The following is a 20000-nucleotide window of genomic DNA, read 5'->3' on the forward strand; positions in this document are numbered from 1 at the left end:
TGCTGAGCCAAAGCATGCCCATATCCGCCTGGCTGGCTAAGCTCAAATAGTGGGAGTAAACCACACACTCAATCTCTATTACACACACACACACACACACACACACACACACACTCACAGGTGCACTCTCCCTGCTGGGCCAAACATGTGCAGCTAAACCGAGAGAATGAGAATATGCAACACACACATGCACACACACACACAAACAAATAACTTGTACACAAAGACAACCAAATTAGCCACGCCTACTTGGTAACAGTATCCCTGCCATGTAAATATAAAATTAACACATGTACACATACACGCACACACACACACACACACACACACACACACACACACACTCATAGACCGACATTGGCCTTGTGCATGAGTTTCATCAGGTTCCACAGGTGTATTAATCAAGCACTATGCAGTCTGCATTCATAATCAAGGTGCTTGATTTTATACACCTGTGGAAAGGGACCTGATGAGACCCATGAATATGAGCTTCTCTGCTCCACAGGATTTGAGGGTAAGGTTTCCAATGCAAATGCATTTATGCAAATAGCCATTCAAATGTAAAGACACAGACACACGCACACACACACACACACACACACACACACACACACACATATATATATGATCCTGCACACGGACGGACACATAATTTCTTTCTGCTACACAATGTGGTTATGATCAAACAAACACACACACACACACACACGCGCGCATGATCCTGCACATGGACACATACTTTCTTTCTGCCACACAATGTAGTCATGTACAGCCTGCTGGGAAAACTTAAAGGAAAACAGATAAAAAAAAATAAATAGAGATCAAGCGCACACACACACACACACACGCACAAACACAAATGTACACACACGGACATATGATTTTGCACACAGACATTCAGTTTCAGTCTGCTATACAATGTAGTCATGTACAGCCTGCTGGGCAAGCTTAAAGGAAAGCAGACACAAATAAACACACACACACACACACACACACACACACCTGCTGGGCTATAATGGGAACATTCCATATATAGAGATTCATGCTGATGTTGATGCCGTTCCATAATACTACAAAACACACACACACACACACACACACACACACACAATGCACATATGACTTTGCTTTTATCTAGCCCATTAAAAGTCCCCTTAAACACACATGCCCATACATTGTCATGAGCACACACTGCACTATACATCTTATATTGTTTATGTACCACCTGTCTACCACAGGGCACTCTTCTGCTTTTTTGCACTTCTGGTTAGACGCCAACTGCATCTTGTTGTCTTTGCACTTGTTCTCTGCACAATGACAATGAAGTTGAAACTAACTTTACATATACACACCCTCACAAACAAACACGTTCCCTCATCTGTCTGCGTGAACTTTCACAGCTCATTAGCCAGATGAAAATGCCCACACACACTTGTACAAGTTTTACTACTGTAATAGTACACTTGTACTATTTTATGTTCAAATGCGCTCACACACAATGTAAATTTAAGTCATACTGCCAGATTTTTGTAAATACACACACACACACACACACACACACACACAGTCACACACACACAGTCACACACAGTCTTTTGTTTTCATCTGTTATCCTGGCCTGAATTAGGAATGAGAGGAGAGAGAAGAAGAGAAGAGAAGAGGAGGAGGAAATAAAAGGATGAGAGTGGAGAAGAGAGGAGAGGAGAGCAGGGGAGAGCTGGCTATAAACATGGCTGGAGATTAGTTCCAACTGTGGGGGTAGTGTGGAGATGACGACAGAGGAGAGGAGAAGAGGGGAGAAGAGCGAAGAGAAGAGAGGAGAGGAGGAGAGAGAAGAGGAGTAGAGAGGAGAGGAGAGGAGAGGAGAAGAGGGGGAGGTGAGGGGAATGGAGGAGAGGAGAGCAGGAGAGTGGAGAGGAGAGCAGGGGTGAGCTGGCTGTAAACATGGCTGGAGATTAGTTCCAACTGTGGGAGTAGTGTGAGCCTTCTGGACACAATAACATGAGCAGATGTGAACTAATTCCACCGGAGGGACAACAAGCGCTCACATTCATATTCTCCTCTCACTGCTCCTCAGCCTGCATCTCTCCGTGCTCCAGTCTTCATGCACTCTCTCCTCTATTTCTCAATCTATGTTCCCTCTCTCCATTCCTCCTCCTTTCACTCACTCCATAGTTCTATTTCATTTCTCTATCTCCATCTCTCTGTTCGCTCTCTCCATCTCTCCTCCTTTTGCTCATTCCATAGTTCTATCTCTCCATCTCCTCTCCATCTTTGTCTCTGTGTTCCCTCTCTCCATCTCTCTTTCTTTTACTCACTCTAGAGTTTGGCTATACTATCCCTCTGTCTTTATCTCTCTGTGTGTCTCTCTCTCCCTCTCTCTCTCCAGCACTCCTCCTCCACATCATGGTTCAATAAAGGGGATTTAAATTCTTCAGTTTTTCTCTCCATCTCTCTATCACTCTCTCTCTGCTTCTCGCTCTCTCTCTCTCTCTCTTTAGTCCCTCTCCCTCCCTTCTCTTGTTCAGTTGAATTCAGATAACTTTATTAGGTTGACTGTGTCCATGCTGTGCTGCCAAAGCCATTGAGTAGAATAATAATATGACCATAAAAAATATCACAAAAACTGAATAGCAAAAATGTATTAAGATGTCTTAATTAGTTTGATTAAATGATAATAATCTCTCTCTCTCTCTCTCTCTCTCTCCCTCTCTCTCTCAGGATCATGAAGAGGGTGATGGGGAACAAGTCCAGCTGCCCCACCCAGGGTGATAAGGTGGTGGAGCTCATCTACATTGACATCGTGGGATTGACTCAGTTCAAGAAGACCCTGGGACCCTCCTGGGTGCACTACCAGTGAGTAGAACCTCCTAGAACCAACGTTCTCCAAGATAGATAATGTTCTGAAAGAACCCTCTCACTTCACATGCTCCTCATTTACCCATCTTAGACCATACATTTTTCATAAAAACATGTTCTAATGTCCTAAGAAGCATCTCCTCTCATGTTCCACTCTAGTATACTCCCTGAAATAACACCACAGGCTACGTTTTCATTAACAAAAAGGCGGCTTATTAAACACGATTCTTGGAATGCGTCAATGATAAATGTGTTACTATTTACTGTGTCGGATGGTGGGGGTGCGTGAGCCGAGTCAGGATTTAGAAGGTGGTCCGTGCGGGAAAAAGTTTGGAAACCGGTGTTCTGAGGAATGCCTTGCCCTCACGTTCTACACGTTAGAACTGTCCTAGAACAAGTCCCAGTGGTCTCTTTCCCCATTTGGAGGTCACGTGTTTTTGTCTTACTGCTTTTGCTGCTTCCAGCATTTCTATTGTGGTGCGTTTCCTCCGGAATCCCAGGCAGAATTCCCAGATTCCCTAAGTGCCCATGTTGTTTCTCGCTCAGAGGTGCCGGTGCGGGAACTGCAGATGAGTGTGCAGTTACACCTCCCTTTGTCAGAGTCATTCCTTCCTCTTACACACACACACACACACACACACACACACACCCCTTCTCAGATCACATGCACAAGAAAGCACCTGAGCCATCGGTCACATTCAGAATCACTCTCTCTCTCTCACACACACACAACACTCTCACACACTCTCTCACACACACACTCTCTCTCTCACACACACACACGCACACACTCTCTCTCTCACACACACACACATACACACTCTCTCTCTCACACACACACACACACACAGTCTCTGATCCCTCTGCCTATTGCTCAGCTCTGACTAACATAGTTACACTCTCACTGTCTATTTTTCTCCCAGATCTGTTTTTCTGCACAGCCTGTACTCCTCTACCTATTACACACACACACACACACACACACACACACACACACACACACACATTTTAATGCTTTCCACGGCCTCTCTCTCTCTCTTTCTCTTTCTCTTTCTCTCTTTCTCACTCACACACACACACACACACACACACACACTTGTTATTTCTATTGCTGACTCTCTCTGGTTCCTGGTTTCTCTTGCTACAGGGTGTGTGTGCTCAGCATTAGTCAGCACATCAGGGTTTAATATTGAGGGGAATGAGCGTAAGCTAGCTACATATTAGAGCACATCATATCTCACTCCCTCTCAGCCTACCTAGCTTAGGTCAGAGAGAAGTGTGTGTGTGTGTGTGTGTGTGTGTGTGTGTGTGTGTGTGTGTGTGTGTGTGTGTGTGTGTGTGTGTGTGTGTGTGTGTGTGTGTGTGTGTGTGTGTGTGTGTGTGTGTGTGTGTGTGTGTGTGTGTGTGTGTGTGTGTGTCTGTGTGTGTGTGTCTGTCTGTGTGTGTGTCTGTGTGTTAGAGATCATTCGTAGTGTGTGTGTGTGTGTGTTTGTTTGAGATCATTAATGTGTGTGTTTTGTTTTCAGGCTCTCATTTCTCCTTTTGAACCAAAGAGACCATAGTCCTGCCCCCAAAGTCTACATATTTCCACTTTCTCAACCAATTTATGTCTCAGCCCTTCTTCTCTCCTTCCTTTCTTTGTCCTCTCTCCCTCCTTCCCTGCTCCCTGTCCCCTCCTCTATCTCTCTTCTTCCCTCTCCTCCTTCCTCCTCCCCTCCTCTCTCTCTCCTCCTCTCTACTCTCTCCTCTCTCCCCATCTCCCCTCCTCCCCTCCTCTCTCTCTCTTCCTCTCCTCTCCTCTCCTCTCTTCTCTCCTCCTCTCCTCTTCCCTCCCCTCCTCCTGTTCCTCGTCTAGTCCACCTCAGTGTTTGTCTCTTCAAGGAAGAGATTGTTCCCTTTTACCCGCAGACGACCTTAGGCGGCGTATTGCCTTTCCCATTGTGAGGGCCTGTGTAACAACAGACTCTCTTTTGTCAAAGTGTCCCCTCTGTTCCCAAACTTCAGCTGTCACAAGATGAGAAAGAGGGAGGAGGAATGAGAGAGGAGAAAACAAAGAGAAAGAGAAAGGGACAGAGAGAGTGCAAGGGAGAGAGAGAGTGAGAGAGATGGAGATAGAGGGAGAGGGAGAGGTCCCTGCCAGGCTGCCAGAGCTAGTTTTTGTCTTAATTATCTTCTCTTAATAGTGGTTGGGTTTCTTTTAAAATGCTAATTCAAACTCACAGTCGGCTGGAACATTGTGTGTGTGTGTGTGTGTGTGTGTGTGTGTGTGTGTGTGTGTGTGTGTGTGTCTTGTTTGACTTTGTGTGTGTGATGTGTTATCTTGTGTCTGTCTGGCTGTGTGTGTGTGTCTGTCTATGTCTGTGCATGAAAGAGAGATGGAGAGATAGAAAAAAAGAAGGAGGGAGGGGAGAAGTTAGAGGAAAACAGAGAGAGGAGTTGAAAGAGTGGGACACAGAGAGAGAGAGATGGAGAGATAGAGAAAGTGGGAGAGGAGTGAAAAGAGAAAAAACAGACAGAGCTGTGGAAAAAGAGGGAAGGAGAGAGAAAGATGGAGAGATTGAGTCGGGGGGTAGGAGAGGAAAAACAGACAGATGTAGAAAGAGAGGAACAGAGAGAGAAAGATGGGGAAAACAGAGGAGTGGAAAGAGAGGACTAGAGTGAGAGAGAGAGTGAGAGAGAGAAACGTTGACTTTAAAGGTTCCTTTATTGACAGTCAAAAGTAAACCAAGCAGTAATAAAACCAGCTCATGTTAAAACCTCACCCCCACAAACCAACACACACACACACACACACAGAGATGCCAATAAAGCAACTTTTGAATTTGAATTTGAGAGAGTGAGAAAGAGAGAGAGGGATAGAGAGAGAGAAAGAAAAAGAGAGAGAGAGAGCTGCGTGTAGAGATGTTTGAGTGGTTGTGGTGCTGAATGCGTTTGTCATTGTGGCGATGCAGTGGTCCAGATGCAGCAGCACGCACACTGAGGCGGCTGCAGAGCGCCGTAATTGGAGACAACAGGGGCATTATTAGCTGGCACAGCCAATCTCCACCTGACGCGCCCAGCAGAGACAACACAGCACACACACTTATTACACACACAGCACCCAGGCCCCCTCTCCTCTCCTCTTTTCCTCTTCTCCTCTCCTCTCCTCTTTTCTCTCTGCTCCTCTTCTCCTCTCCTCTCCTCTCCTCTTTTCCTCTTCTCCTCTCCTCTTTTCCTCTCTACTCCTCTTCTCCTCTCCTCTCTTTCTCTTTCCACTCTTCTTCCCCTCTCCACTCTTCTTCTCCTCCTCTCTCTTCCCGTCTCCACTCTTCCTTTTCTCCTCATCAGGTGTCCTCATATACCCCCTCTCCTCTCTTCTCCCCTCTTATTTCCTCCCTTGCCTCCTTTCCTCTCCTTTCCTCTCCTCTCTCACGTGTTCTCATATACTCCCACCCCCTCCTCTATCTGATTTACTCTTTTCTTTCTCTGCGTGTGCCTCTGTGTCTGTCTCTGATCTCACTAAAACTGTGTGTTTTTCTTCTCTGACTCTATTTCTAAGTCTCTCTCTCTCTCTCTCTCTCTCTCTCTCTCTCTCTCTCTCTCTCTCGCTGAGTCTCACCCTTTCAGACATTCACAACCCACACTCAGCCTTACCTGTAGCCTTTACCCATAATCCCCCTCTAGAGACCTGAGCTCCGTAGTGTCCTGCGTAAGCCTCCGGAACATTCTGCAGCAGACCCAGATGGAGAGATAGAGAGATGCAGAGGGAGGAAGGAGAGAAGGCGGGGGAGCGAAACGACAGCAAGAGGGATAAAGAGGAAGAGAGCAGAGGGATGGAGAGACACAAAGACAGAGATGGAAGAAGAGAGAGAGAACAAGACTTTGACTTTTAAACCCCTTTTACTGATCCATTATATGGATCAACAACATCTTAAAAAGCTAGTGTAGCATTCTCCCCAGTCAGAGAGAGAGAGAGAGAGAGAGAGAGAGATAGAGAGATAGAGAGAAAGATACAGAGAGATAGAGAGAGATAGATGCAGGGAAGAGTGAGAGTTGGAGAGAGCCGAAGAAAGGTTTAACACTCCTTTATCAGATGTCTGTCTCAGTTTCTCACTTGATTACACCAATAAAACACACATTACATACAAGAGGGAGAGAGAGAGAGAGAGAGAGAGAGAGAGAGAGAGAGATGGAGAAAGACAGGGAAACAGATGAATAGAGGAACAGAGGGAGGGAGAGAGTGATGAAGGGTTGTCATTTAGATGAAGATGAATATGAGGACAAATCCCCCTGCTTGCACAATATGTATATTTACACCCCATTAGAGGGAGGGTGTGTGTGTGTGTGTGTGTGTGTGTGTGTGTGTGTGTGTGTGTGTGTGTGTGTGTGTGTGTGTGTGTGTGTGTGTGTGTGTGTGTGTCCTGGCACTGGTGCTCTGAAGTGACGGCTGATTTATGACGGTGCTGCGTCTAGCCCAAGAGAGGAGGTCTCTAGTGAGTTCCACACACAGACACAATTACAATCATATTCTCACACACTCCCAGTACTCAAAAACACACACACACACACACTCATGTGCTCGCATGATACACACACACATGCATGCTCAAACACACACAAACGCACACACATACCCCTCGAGCCATAATTTTCCTCTCCTCCTGACTGAAGAGTTGTCCCTGCAGAGGAAGATGCTGTGTGTATGACGCGTGTGTGTGTGTGTGTGTGTGTGTGTGTGTGTGTGTGAGGAGTCCCCGTGGTGTTGGTGAAGGAGACTCCATCTGTAGAGCATCTGCTGGTGCTCTGGTCACCAGCCGTGTGCTGATCCCCCCCAGCCCTTCATAAACACCATTCATCCTCATTAACACACCTCTTTAGTGTACACACACACACACACACACACACACACACACACACACACACACACACACGCGCGCGCGCGCGCGCGTACAGGGCTCATACAAACACGCACACACACACATACACATGCACAGGGCTCGTACGCGATCGCATGTACACACATACACATACACATGCACAGGACACATACGCACACTCACACACACATACACAAACACACGCATATACATGTTAACACATTGAGACAAGTGACATACACAGTGAGAGAAAGTGGAATAGAGCATTGGGCCCAATATTCTAATGTGTATTTTAATGTTGTGTCTTTCTCACTAGTGGGTCACTTTGACACTAAAAGTATGATTCTACTGTGCGTAATGACCTCATATGATATCTGTACTCTTCCTCTAAGCATGGATAATGTAAGGCACCAGGCTTGATATCACTTCTTGTTGCCTGCTTTGCGTCGACAGCCATTGATTACGGTAGACTGGATGGCTCTTGACTTTGCCACTGTCACTGTATGATTATCTGTCCTTTGTTGCTGGGTGCTTAAAACCTGAATAATTCTGTCAAATCAGAGACACATTATTCTGGAGTGTGTTGTGTGTTGTGTGGTTGCCTCGCTCCTGTATACAGCCAAATTAAACTCTGCATCTTGATTGTGCCTCTATGGGACTGGATCTTGTGTCTCACGTTGGTGTGCCATATTCTTACCAACAACAACAGACACACTCAAGCCCACAAACAAATACACAGTAGAGGACTGTCACAGTTGCAGTTCTGTTCACACAACGCACTCTCATAGCAAATGTGTTGAAAACAACACAACTTGCATTCTCTGTGTCCAGATAGGGACAACACAGTATGTGTTGTTTCCTTTTTGTATTTGTTGCACAATATGTGTTGAAGATAACACAACTTGTGTTGAAAAACGTTCTAAGAGTGTGTGTGTGTGTGCTCCAAAAGGAAGTGTAATATGTGGGTTTGGGAGGCATTTCCCCTTCCAAATTCCGTATGGAAAGACGTATATATTCCGCAGGTGACCATGACTGATAACAGGATTTTCCAAGATATCAACTCCACACCGAGTGATATCGGTCCGATGTTAAGCTACAGCATCCTGTTTCCATTGCACTCTCATGCGTTTAGATTATGCTGAAGATATGGTACGCCTGCCACTCTCTCATGTACAGTGCCGTAGAAGAGATATGGTGGTGTACAAAGTATGCGTTGTGCGCACGCTTATTTAAACGAGCATGAAATAAATAGTCGTTTGTTCCAAGTTCCATGTTTCACCTTCCACGTCCCACTTTTCACGGCACCAAAGTCCTAAAAAAAAACAGGAAAAGATCCAAAAACAAGACAGCAATACGGGCGTGTCTGTCAGATACCTGATCAGTGGGAATCAAAGACAACAAGCTTCATCCAGCTGAGTCCTTTGTGTTTATTGTGTTTACCAGGAGCAGTGGAGCCACAGGTGTGATACTGTACATGCTGTTCCCGAATTCTAACATGTGTGTGTGTGTGTGTGTGTGTGTGTGTGTTCCAGGTGCATGCTGCGAGTACTGGACTCCTTCGGCACGGAGCCGGAGTTTAACCACGCCCACTACGCCCAGTCCAAGGGACACAAGACGCCCTGGGGCAAGTGGAACCTCAACCCACAGCAGTTCAACACCATGTTCCGTAAGTACACACACACACACACACACACACACACACACACACACACCCTCAACCCGCAGCAGTTCTACACCATGTTCCGTAAGTACACACACACACACACACACACACACACACACACACCCTCAACCCGCAGCAGTTCTACACCATGGTCCGTAAGTACACACACACACACACACACACACACACACACACACACATACACAAACATCCTCAACCAGCAGCAGTTCTACACCATGGTCCGTAAGTACACACACACACACACACACACACACACACACACAAACACACCCTCAAGCCGCAGCAGTTCAACACCATGTTCCATAAGTACACACACACACACACCCTCAACCCGCAGCAGTTCTACACCATGGTCCATAAGTACACACACACACACACCCTCAACCAGCAGCAGTTCAACACCATGTTCCGTGAGTTCACCCCGCACCCTGGTGCATTGTGGGTTGGGTCGGGCTGGGCCGGGAGCGGCTTGGTGTGTGTGTGTGTGTGTGTGTGTGTTTGTGTGTGTGTGTGTGTGTGTGTGTGTGTGTGTGTGTGTGTGTGTGTGGTGGGAAACGAGATCGGGGCTGACCCCAAGGTTGGGTTGGGGAGGAGACAAGATCCGTTCTCTGGGTTTAACCTTTCTAATTTGGCCAGGAGGACACCCTGCCACCTCCATCACACATACACACACACACACACACACACACACACACACACACACACACACACACTTGCTCTCTCTCTTCACACACACACACACACACATACTGCCATACTATCTCTACCTTGTTCTTTCTTTGTAGCACACACATACACACACTATCATACTCTCTTTCTCTCTCTCTCTCTCTCTCTCTCACTCACTGACTCACACACACACACACACACCCCAGCCTCACACACAACGGCTCAGTTTCTGGGCCAGGGCAGGCACAGCCAGGCCGAGGGTTGTGAATGGGGCGCTTTGTGTCCTAATAGACGCTGGCATTCTCCAAACACATGAGGGGGTCACGCTCTGCTGCCGAGGGGGCAAGGGGGGGCAGGGGGGGGGCGGCCATCGCTCAAATGACACAGCTATTTTTCCAGAGTTGGGGTATCTGCAGTGGTCAGTTGTGTGCTGTGTTTCAATCACTAGGAAGGAGTAGGATCACCAAACTTGTGTTGGTGTGTTTGTTTGTGTGTGTGTTTGTGTACAGTGTGTGTGTGTGTGTGTGTGTGTTTGTGTGTGTGTGTGTGTGTGTGTGTGTGTGTGTGTGTGTGTGTGTGTGTGTGCGAACTCTGGCACCTCAAACACCTGTGTGTGCGTGTGTTTGTGTGTTTATGCATATGTGTGACGCTTCTATTGTTTGAATTCTATTGAACTGTATTTCAGGCATCTGTGGATGTATATATGTGTGTGACCGCTTCCATTGAAACAGGTTTCAGACGCCTGTGTGTGTGTGTGTGTGTGTGTGTTTGTGTGTTTACGTGTGTGTACATCTGTGTGACGGCCTCCTTTGAGACTCTGTTTCCGCTCCTGTCCTGTCCACTCCCTGCGTGGTCTGCAGTCGAGGACACTAGATCTCTTAATTGCGCTGGTGTGAATGAGAGCAGCTCAATGGAGCGGGCTAAATATTTCACCATGTTGTGCTTGTAGCGTAGCCAACACGGCCTCACCCGCCTGCACATGGAATGAAGGATATTAACAACACACGAGGCACCAGTGTGTGTGTGTGTGTGTGTGTGCGTGTGAGTGTGTGTATGTGTATGTGTGCACGTACTGTATGCATGTGTGTGGTGTACACGCGCACTTGTGTGAGTGCGCGTGTGTGTGCATGTGTGTGGCGTGTGTGTGTGTGTGTGTGTGTGTGAGTGTGTGTATGTGTATGTATGCACGTACTGTATGCATGTGTGTGGTGTACACGCGCACTTGTGTGAGTGCGCGTGTGTGTGCATGTGTGTGGTGTGTGTGTGTGTGTGTGTGTGTGTGTGTGTGTGTGTGTGTGTGTGTGTGTGTGTGTGTGTGTGTGTGTGTGTGTGTGTGTGTGTGTGTGTGTGTGTGTGTGTGTGTGTGTGTGTGTGTGTGTGTGTGTGTGTGTGTGTGTGTGTGTGTGTGTGTGTGCGTGCGTGTGTGTGTGCAATTGATCAGAGGCGAGCGCCGGATTGTACTCCGTGCTCCATGCACACTTATGCGGTCAGACATAAATCTCCATAAGGGAAGAGCCCTGTCAGGCCAGAGGAAGTGGCCATAGAAGAGAGACACACACACACACTCAGCTCCAAGTGATCCATTCGGAGTCCACCCCAACAGCAGCAGCAGCAGTAGCAGTGTTCAAGCACTCCCCTCTATTTCACAACAGGCCTGTTTGTTTACTGTCTCCCCAGCACAGCGGATCTGTTTACATGTTCCACGCTTGTCGTTGACGTAGACAGAAAAGTCAAGTGAGGTTTTTATGGCGCTATTGTAAGTTCCAGGTAAATAAACTTGAATTTGATTATGCTCTTTGTGATTGTTGTGCTTTTGTATAGATGGACAAAGCAAGGAAGCAAGTAAGCACAGCAGAGGTTGCCTCGAGGTTCTTTTGGGGGGTTTTTTTGGCGTAAAACTAAGAACCTATCTGTCGTCAGAGGGTTGTTTTTTTTTATGAAGAATTCTTTAGCGAGGTCATCTTTCGTGAGCGACGGTCGCCACCCAGGCGTGATGGCCTTTGATGTCCTTTTGTGTGTGTGTCCCTTCCCACGTGTATCGGGTGAGAGAGGAGCGAGACGAGCGGGGCGACGGCCACAGGTCGGGGGGCGCGGGTATCCGGGTCGGGAGGATCAGGTCCGTCCATCCCTCCGCAGGTGGGCCGCGGTCGCGTCGTGGAGTTTCACTCACACAGATTTATTTCTGTAGCCCCAGAACTGAACAAGGTCTTTGTCCTTCTAGGTTTCACTACCCTGGTGCCTCCCCCCTAGACATGCACACACACACACACACACACACACAAACACACATCTATTACTTCTATTTTTACCTCTGATACCCCCATTCCATCATCCCTTACACACACACACACACACACACACCCACACCTATTAGTTCTATTTTTAACCTCGGATACACCCATTCCACTCCTCCTTCGGACGGTCCCTTACAGATTGTCTACAGATGCCTCAGTTTGTAAACAGACTGTTTATAACTTCTGTGGACACTCTGTTAACTATGATTTATGTTAAAAGGTTAGATGGTGTGCGTTTATGTTTGTGGTCATATTGGGTGATACTGAACAGTTAACAGTGAACAGTTTAAGGCTGAACTTGTGAAACTGAACCATCTTCAATTTCCCAATGTCCACGCTGCACCGGTTCTGGCCGGACGTTCCGGTGTTGGACCTGTGGCAATATCTCAAAAGGTCCAGGAGCAGGAGCTGATCAGAAAAGTGGACTGAAGTCATAGTGTGAAGTCAAGTCGGTCATGGTGCAAAGGATCCTAGGGTGACATTACTACTAACCATCCCTTTAAGCAGAACAATAGTGTGCTGCTTTCAGCAATTCACTCCAATTGTACAGTATGTATAGCTTCAGGCATACAGTAGGTACATTCCTTGTGTTAACTGTCTGTTGTTAAAGTAGTACATGACTATGTCCTCCAGCAGTGCAAAACAACAAGATAAACAAGTGTCTTGTTCAGCTAAGCTGATAATGATGCTTTTTGTGTTCTGTTCTTAAAATAGTTTGCCCTTCGGCATGGTGTCGAGTTTGTGTCTGGTGCGACACTGAACGTGTGAGTTTGCGTTTGGTGCGACACTGACCCCACACACACACACACACATACAACATTCACTCCCTGCAGCTCTTACTGACCCCATCCACCCCCCCACCCCCCCACATGCACTTTAATGTTTTTTTTCACTTATCCTGCCCCTCCCTACTACCCCCCCCCCCCCCCCATATGCACATGGCGACTGAACTGACAAGTTCACTGCATTCTTAACATTGGTGAAGCTCGGTGTTACGTGTTGTGGAGATGTGGTGAAGCCCTGTGTTGTTGAGATGTGGTGAAGCTCGGTGTTGCGTGTTGTGGAGACGTGGTGAAGCCCGGTGTTGCGTGTTGTGGAGATGTGGTGAAGCCCGGTGTTGCGTGTCGTGGAGATGTGGTGCAGCCTGGTGTTGCGTGTTGTGGAGACGTGGTGAAGCCCGGTGTTGCGTGTTGTGGAGACGTGGTGAAGCCCGGTGTTGCGTGTCGTGGAGATGTGGTGCAGCTCGGTGCTGCTGATTAAGCCGTTGGCGCTGTGTAGCTGCACTGATCCCCTTGCCACTGTACAGGAGCGATGAAAGGGGTCATTGTGCGGCTCGAAGCTTTTGTCTGCGGTTCCTTTCAGTGTTGGCACGCGTGCCCGCACCAAGGGCCCTTCCCCTGGCCCTGCGCCAGCCCTGCTGCCCTGCTCCGCTGCGCTGGTGGAGGGGTGGCGGTCAGTATGTCCAGTAGAGCCCTTGTGGAGCCTTAAAAAGTTCTACAACCTCTAAAAATGTAGTTTTTGACATTAAAGGTCTAATGCGGTCTTGAAAAAGAATGTCTGGGATTGTAGTGTAGGAGGGCAGGTGTCCGTTGGGATCTGGAGCAGAGTAACTGATTTCTTGTGTGCAGATGCCTTGTCCACTCTGTCCACCTGCCGCGTCACGCTAGTATTAATACTACCAGGCAGGACTTTGGGGGGTTTGTAGTGAAGTGGTGAGCAGTGGAATGTTGAGAAGAGATTGTGACCGACTGTGTTCCGGAAGAACAGCAGTTTCCAGTCTATCAGTGTATCATGCTGATGTTTAGTGCATGTGAACATTGTCTAATGGCCTGTGCAGACTACACGATTTCAGCCCGATTTTGCCACGATTGTGTCGTGGCCGACACATTTCCATTGTCGGGTCTGAATATTCTAAGTCAGGAACGACGTTCGAAGGAGGAAGCGTCTTGTAATCTGACATGTTCAACGACCCGCGATTTATTGTCTGCGACATTCTACGACGTTACGACCAAAAGTCTAGCATGTCAGAATTTTTGGGGAATCTTCTACGACTCCCGTGTTGACACTGTACTGTGACGACGCACGACGAGAAGGCTACGATAGATGATCTTGTAATGTGGCCACTCTTGCGGCCACGACGCTGCACGATTTTGTGGTTCTCTGATCGCCTAGTCTGACATGGTCAATCGTAAAAAGATAATCGTGAAAGACAAAAAAGTTTTGTAGTCTGTACAGGCCATAAGTGACATTGATCACACACACACTGCCCTCTCTCTTTCTGCCTCCTACACAGTACAGTAGATTACACTGCAGAATTGGGCAGTGATTACAGTGGCTAGTACAACAGGAGAAACAGGTTGCAAGGCTTCAGATATAAAAAAAAAACAGGGAAATGTGAAAAGCCGTCGTATAACATTTCCCCCAGAAGTATGACTTGACACTCCCCACCCTTCCCGTCGCCTCGTCTCGCCTTTCAAGTGTAATTATAGTGAATGCAGAAGTGGCCGCTGAATTTACTGACATTGATGTCCTTATACAGTAAATGACCTGATGTCATTTCATTTAAAAAAAAAAAAAAGAAGAATTTTCAAGATGTTCTCTAGAGTTGTGTGTTGCCCCTAGCGTCTCAAGCCTACCTTACACTGACAGACTTTGACAAGATTTGGAAAAGATTCCTGAATGATTGTAGTGTTTTGAGTAAAGCTTGAATGAGGGGCATTAGTTAAAAGACTACAATCTTTCAAGAATCTCTCCCAAATCTTGTCAAAGTCTGTCAGTGTAAGGTATAGGCCTTAGTGTACGTGTCAGATTGAACCCTCAAGTCAGTCTCCCACTCCACGTGTTTGCAGTGAGGTGTTGTTAAATGCAAAAGTAAAACAGACTCCCACAAGACGCATATTGTGACGCAAATGGTTTCTGATTGTTTTTGTAAAACCGAAAACAAGAAGTGATATCAGCCCTGATACCCTCGCATGTTTAGGAACAGTACAGATAACATACAGGGTCACAACGGAGGAGCATATGTGTGATAAGAGCAGAACATTAAACCACATATTGCAGTATTGGACATAATGCTCTTTTCCACTTTCTCTCAGTAGCAAGAGAGTGCATCTGTTTGCGTGTTGGTTGCCAATTTGAGCTTCCTCCCCTCATCCTTTGCCTTGTCTTGCCTCTAATTCAGGGTTGTTAAATGCAAACTGAAAAGGTCAATGCACTCCCACAGAACTTTACGGTTCACTTGTATGGCGCCGTTATATCGTTATGGAGGAATGGGTAGCACTAACAGTCCTCGCAAGGATGTTTTCTCATTTTCGCAAGGTCTTGCGTGATTTTGAAGTTGGTACACTGAAAAAAGTATTGCCTGTTCTTTTTTTATTTATTTGTTGTGCCCGGTACTGGCAGATGCACTATTTTTGGATTTTGGTTTCAAAGGTTTGTTTATACTACAGCCAAAATTTTGCATTCACAACATTCAAAGAGACACAGGGAGGAGAAAGAGAACAACAACAACAACAAAAAAACAACAACAAACCACAAAAAGAACATCTGCTCCCCTCACCCTCGGATTTCCATATTGTGATGATTGCATATGGTAAATTCACCCCTGATCAATAATTCATGTGGATAGACGCATCTGATTAGGATGGGTTCGACCGTGATGAAAGCTGGTTCCTGTTTACGCTTGGGCAGCACGGCTGGAGCATGATGGGAAGGGCGGAGATGTTGTGTCAAGCGCATGAGGTCAAAGGTCACTATCACCTTGCTGGAGAAAGATTTGTAACTGTCACTAACTACAGTACAGTGTTTAAACGTGTTAATATAAAGCTCTGTTATTGCAATTGGGTTTAGTATCATATGGTATTAAGTTTAGCATTATATTGTATTGGGTATAGTATCGTATCATATTGGGTTTGGTATTATATTGTATTGGGTATACAGTAGTATCGTATCGTATTGGTTTCGGTATTGTATTCGTATTGTATTGGGTTTAGTATTGTATTGTATTGGGTGTAGTATTGTATCGCTCTGTTATCTGGGTATTTTTTGCAAGATATGCACAAAACAGAAGAGCCACCTTGCAGTTGGGGCCATCTGAGTCACACACATTCCCTCACACCAACAGTGGAAGATAAGATGAGTGTGCACTGTGCAGCCATCAGCTGACAGGCTGACAAACTGGGTTAGCCAGGCCAGCACTGCCAGAGCCAGTGCACTGCCAGTCATTCTGGCTCAGCTGGACGGAAAACAATACAGGGTGGGGGGTTGCTTCCTGTTTGTCAAGTCCTGCTTGTGTCCATATAGGAGCGTCACTGATTGATCTGCTTTTGTAGCATCATGTCTCAACTGCTTTGATGGTCCGGGGTGTAAGATGGTGCAGTTGTGCACAGACCAAGTGGTGCTCTAGAGCTCTTAAAACAAGCTTTATTCGTTCATAGCTCCATGTGTAAAGCAAATGAATCAAGTTCAGATATTATTGTCCTTTTAGTTTTATCATTTGCAGATATCGTTGTTTTATGTTTAGTTTCGCCTTTAATCTAACAAACGTGTGTTTTTCTGTTAAGGATTCCACATACTTTTGATTGTCCAGTAAAATTAAGTTTTTTTTTAACCTGATAAATGATTCCAGTGGCCCAAGTCTCATATCTGACCAGCATTTGTGCTGCAAAGCAGAATGAATACCGAAATTTCCCAACTGTTAGGCGCACCTTATACATTGATTTTGCATTGATCAAAATTTCTTCAGCTATGAGGTTAATACATGGGGGCAGTTAATAGTGTATTAATATGGTTTTGTTTCTTTTAACTTGCATAAGACACTGTCCTGCGAGTTACACACAATGCAGCTAACACACCGTAAATTCTTGTAATTCCAGGTTTAAATGCAATTACCCTCAAGTTCAGATTGTTTGTTTTGTTGTTTTGGTTTTTACTCTAACCGACTACCTCGCGGCTCTTTGGGGTCAGCAGGCAGCGATTGGAGCTGCTCTGGTCTGCCACTAGTGTAGCCAGATGGAGGAATCACTGCTGGTTGTTTTCATATTCTTTCGGGGATGTTTGTTATTTTCTCGCTTCCAGCATAATGTTTTCCACAGCTCTCCTTCTCCTCAAGGTACAGGCCTCTCTCTCTCTCTCTCTCTCTCCCTCTCTCATCATGAGTCACGGAGACCTCTCTCTTTCTTCTTTCTCTTTCTCTCTATCTCTCTCTCTCATAATGAGTCACGGTATGAAGTAAGGCCACCTCATTTTGCCAAAATAACTGAAGGGCGTTTGGTGTTGAATAGTAACATGCTGATACACCAATGATCGGCTCTGGCTCCGAGCGAGGATGAGTGATCAGTTTTTTTGTTTTGCTGTGAAACGACAGAGGTTTGGCAGTTTATCGTACCGCTCCTGGCCAAACTGAGTAGTTGACCTCAAAACTGCTAATTTGGGGCCGGACTCACAGCAGCACTCTCGCTACACCTGACGTGGCGGCGTTACGCCGCAGCCAAAGGCTCCATTAACGCCACGTGTGTTAGAATGGGAGTTCAGGCTACAGCGCTCATACCGTGCAGGGGTCCGAGTGCGAGTGTCTTCTCCCAACCGTAGCGAGATGCTCTCGGTCCAACCGACTGACTGTAAGCAATCCGCCCCCCCCCCAAAAAAACCCACAACAGACCACAACAGCTGCTCTTCCCTCTCCAGGAAGAGAACTCGGCAGGAGTCCTTTGGCTGCGTACAGCGTTCCATTTCCGTCATTGTTTAGCGATGATAGCCTGGGTTTGGGTTTGTTATTTAGTTTTGTTTGGTTTTGATCGTCGTGGTGTTGAGAGGTTCCTAGCAAAGAACGGAGTCCGGTGGCGTTTACCAGTAACACACACAGGCCGGGTGGAATGTTCCAGAAGGATGAACACCTCATCTCTCTCCCCTCCTCTGTGAGACGTGTGCGTGTGCGCGCGCATGCGTGTGTGTGTGTGTGTGTGTGTGTGTGTGTGTGCTCATGTTCACCCCTCTTGCTGATGAAATGGAAGCACAGATACAGTGCAAACATGCATGCAGACATGCGCACATAGTACTCTATGCACACCAGTGTGTTTGTGTGTGGGTGCGTGTGTGTCTGTGTATGTGTGTGTGTGTGTGTGTGCCATTGGTGTGTCTGGATGTTGTTTGGCTCCTCCCCTGTGGTGGCGTTTGGCATTTGATTGACAGCTCTCAGCTGTGAGCCGGACATGCCTGCCAACTGCTCAGGAGGACTGCAGTTAGGAGCCACCCAAACCACAGCGTCAACCTGCCTGGTCCTGTCAAAATCACGTGTGTGTGTGTGTGTGTGTGTGTGTGTGTGTCTGGTCCTGTCAACACCACATCTGTGTGTCTGTGTGTGTGTGTGTGTGTGTGTGTGTGTGTGTGTGTGAAAGTATGTGTGTGGGTAGTAAAGCGAGGGGAGTGTTTGAGTGTGCCATGTATGTTATTGCCAGAGAGGGAGTAAGTGTGGGTGTACGTGTGTGTGTGTGTGTGTGTGTTTACTTTTCATCTGAAGCTGAATGTGCTGACCAGCACATATCCCATTTCTTCCATTAGGGGCAGGGGGAGGAGAAGAACACACACACACACACACACACACACACACACACACCGGACACATGCCACGATGCTCAGCAATCTAGGGAGGATTTTTCTGTTTATAATTAGATCATTTTTTGTTTATTTGGATTAACATCAGGTTGGGTGGTGCACACACACACACACACTCAAACCAAACAAACCCTCCACCCAGTCACACACACACACACACACACACGCACACACACACACACACGCATGTGCATGCAACACATATTTATGCACACACAGACCCCAACTTCCAGTAAGTCCCCTCAACAGGAAATGAGGAGATGGAGCGTCTCCATTGGAGAGTGCTGTCCACTTAGCTGGGCCTGGCCGCTCCGCTCCTCTCCCAAGGTAATGATGCTGATAATCATCTGCGTGCCTCTTCCCCCCCGTGGGCCACAGAGACGGGAGAGCAGGAGCTGCAGCAGGCCTGCACAGCTCCCAACAGCTGCTTTTCTGCTACTGTGTGTGTGTGTGTGTGTGTGTGTGTGTGTGTGTGTGTGTGACGGTGTGTGTGTGAGTGAGAGAGAAAAAGAGTTAATTGTATTGTATGATACCCTTTCATTTCCCATCCATCACCAGGGCTCTTGCTTGGTACTAACTGCATTGTGTGTGTGTGTGTGTGTGTCTGTGTGTCTGTGTCTGTGTTTGTGAGAGCATGTGTGTGTGTGTGAGAGAGAGAGAGAGAGAGAGAGCATGTGTGCGTGTGTGTGTGTGATGCGTTCCTATCCCTAACTCATCTTCTGTCCAGCCGTCCGTCCCCGTTGGCCAGCTGCACACAGGGGGACCACACTGCACCCCCACACTGCACCCACCCCCATACTGCACCCCGCCCCCCTGCACCATTAGGATTTACACTGCATTGACCAAATTGCATTTCACACGGCCAGACAACCTCCAGCTCCTGCTCCTGCTCCACCACCACCAGCTCCTCCACCTTTCCCTCTCTCTTTCCCTGCTCATCGTCTCCCTCCATCTCTCTCTCTCTCTCTCTCTCTCTCTCTCTCTCTCTCTCTCATTCTGTCTTGCTTTACTGCCTCCTTACTCCTC

The 20000-nt window shown here is 47.1% G+C and overlaps 1 protein-coding gene across 2 annotated transcripts in view; it reads left to right on the forward strand.

Moving 5' to 3' along the window:
- mgat5 (alpha-1,6-mannosylglycoprotein 6-beta-N-acetylglucosaminyltransferase) overlaps nt 1–20000 on the forward strand; it is a 161680-nt gene that overhangs the window by 94086 nt on the left and 47594 nt on the right. For both annotated transcript variants that reach the window (XM_062527449.1, XM_062527450.1), the window contains 2 exons: nt 2722–2856; nt 9248–9381. In XM_062527449.1, coding sequence (XP_062383433.1) covers nt 2722–2856; nt 9248–9381 — 269 coding nt within the window. The remainder of the gene's footprint in view (nt 1–2721; nt 2857–9247; nt 9382–20000) is intronic.

Source organism: Sardina pilchardus, chromosome 23 (genome assembly GCF_963854185.1).
Source record: "Sardina pilchardus chromosome 23, fSarPil1.1, whole genome shotgun sequence".
NCBI lineage: Eukaryota > Metazoa > Chordata > Actinopteri > Clupeiformes > Clupeidae > Sardina > Sardina pilchardus.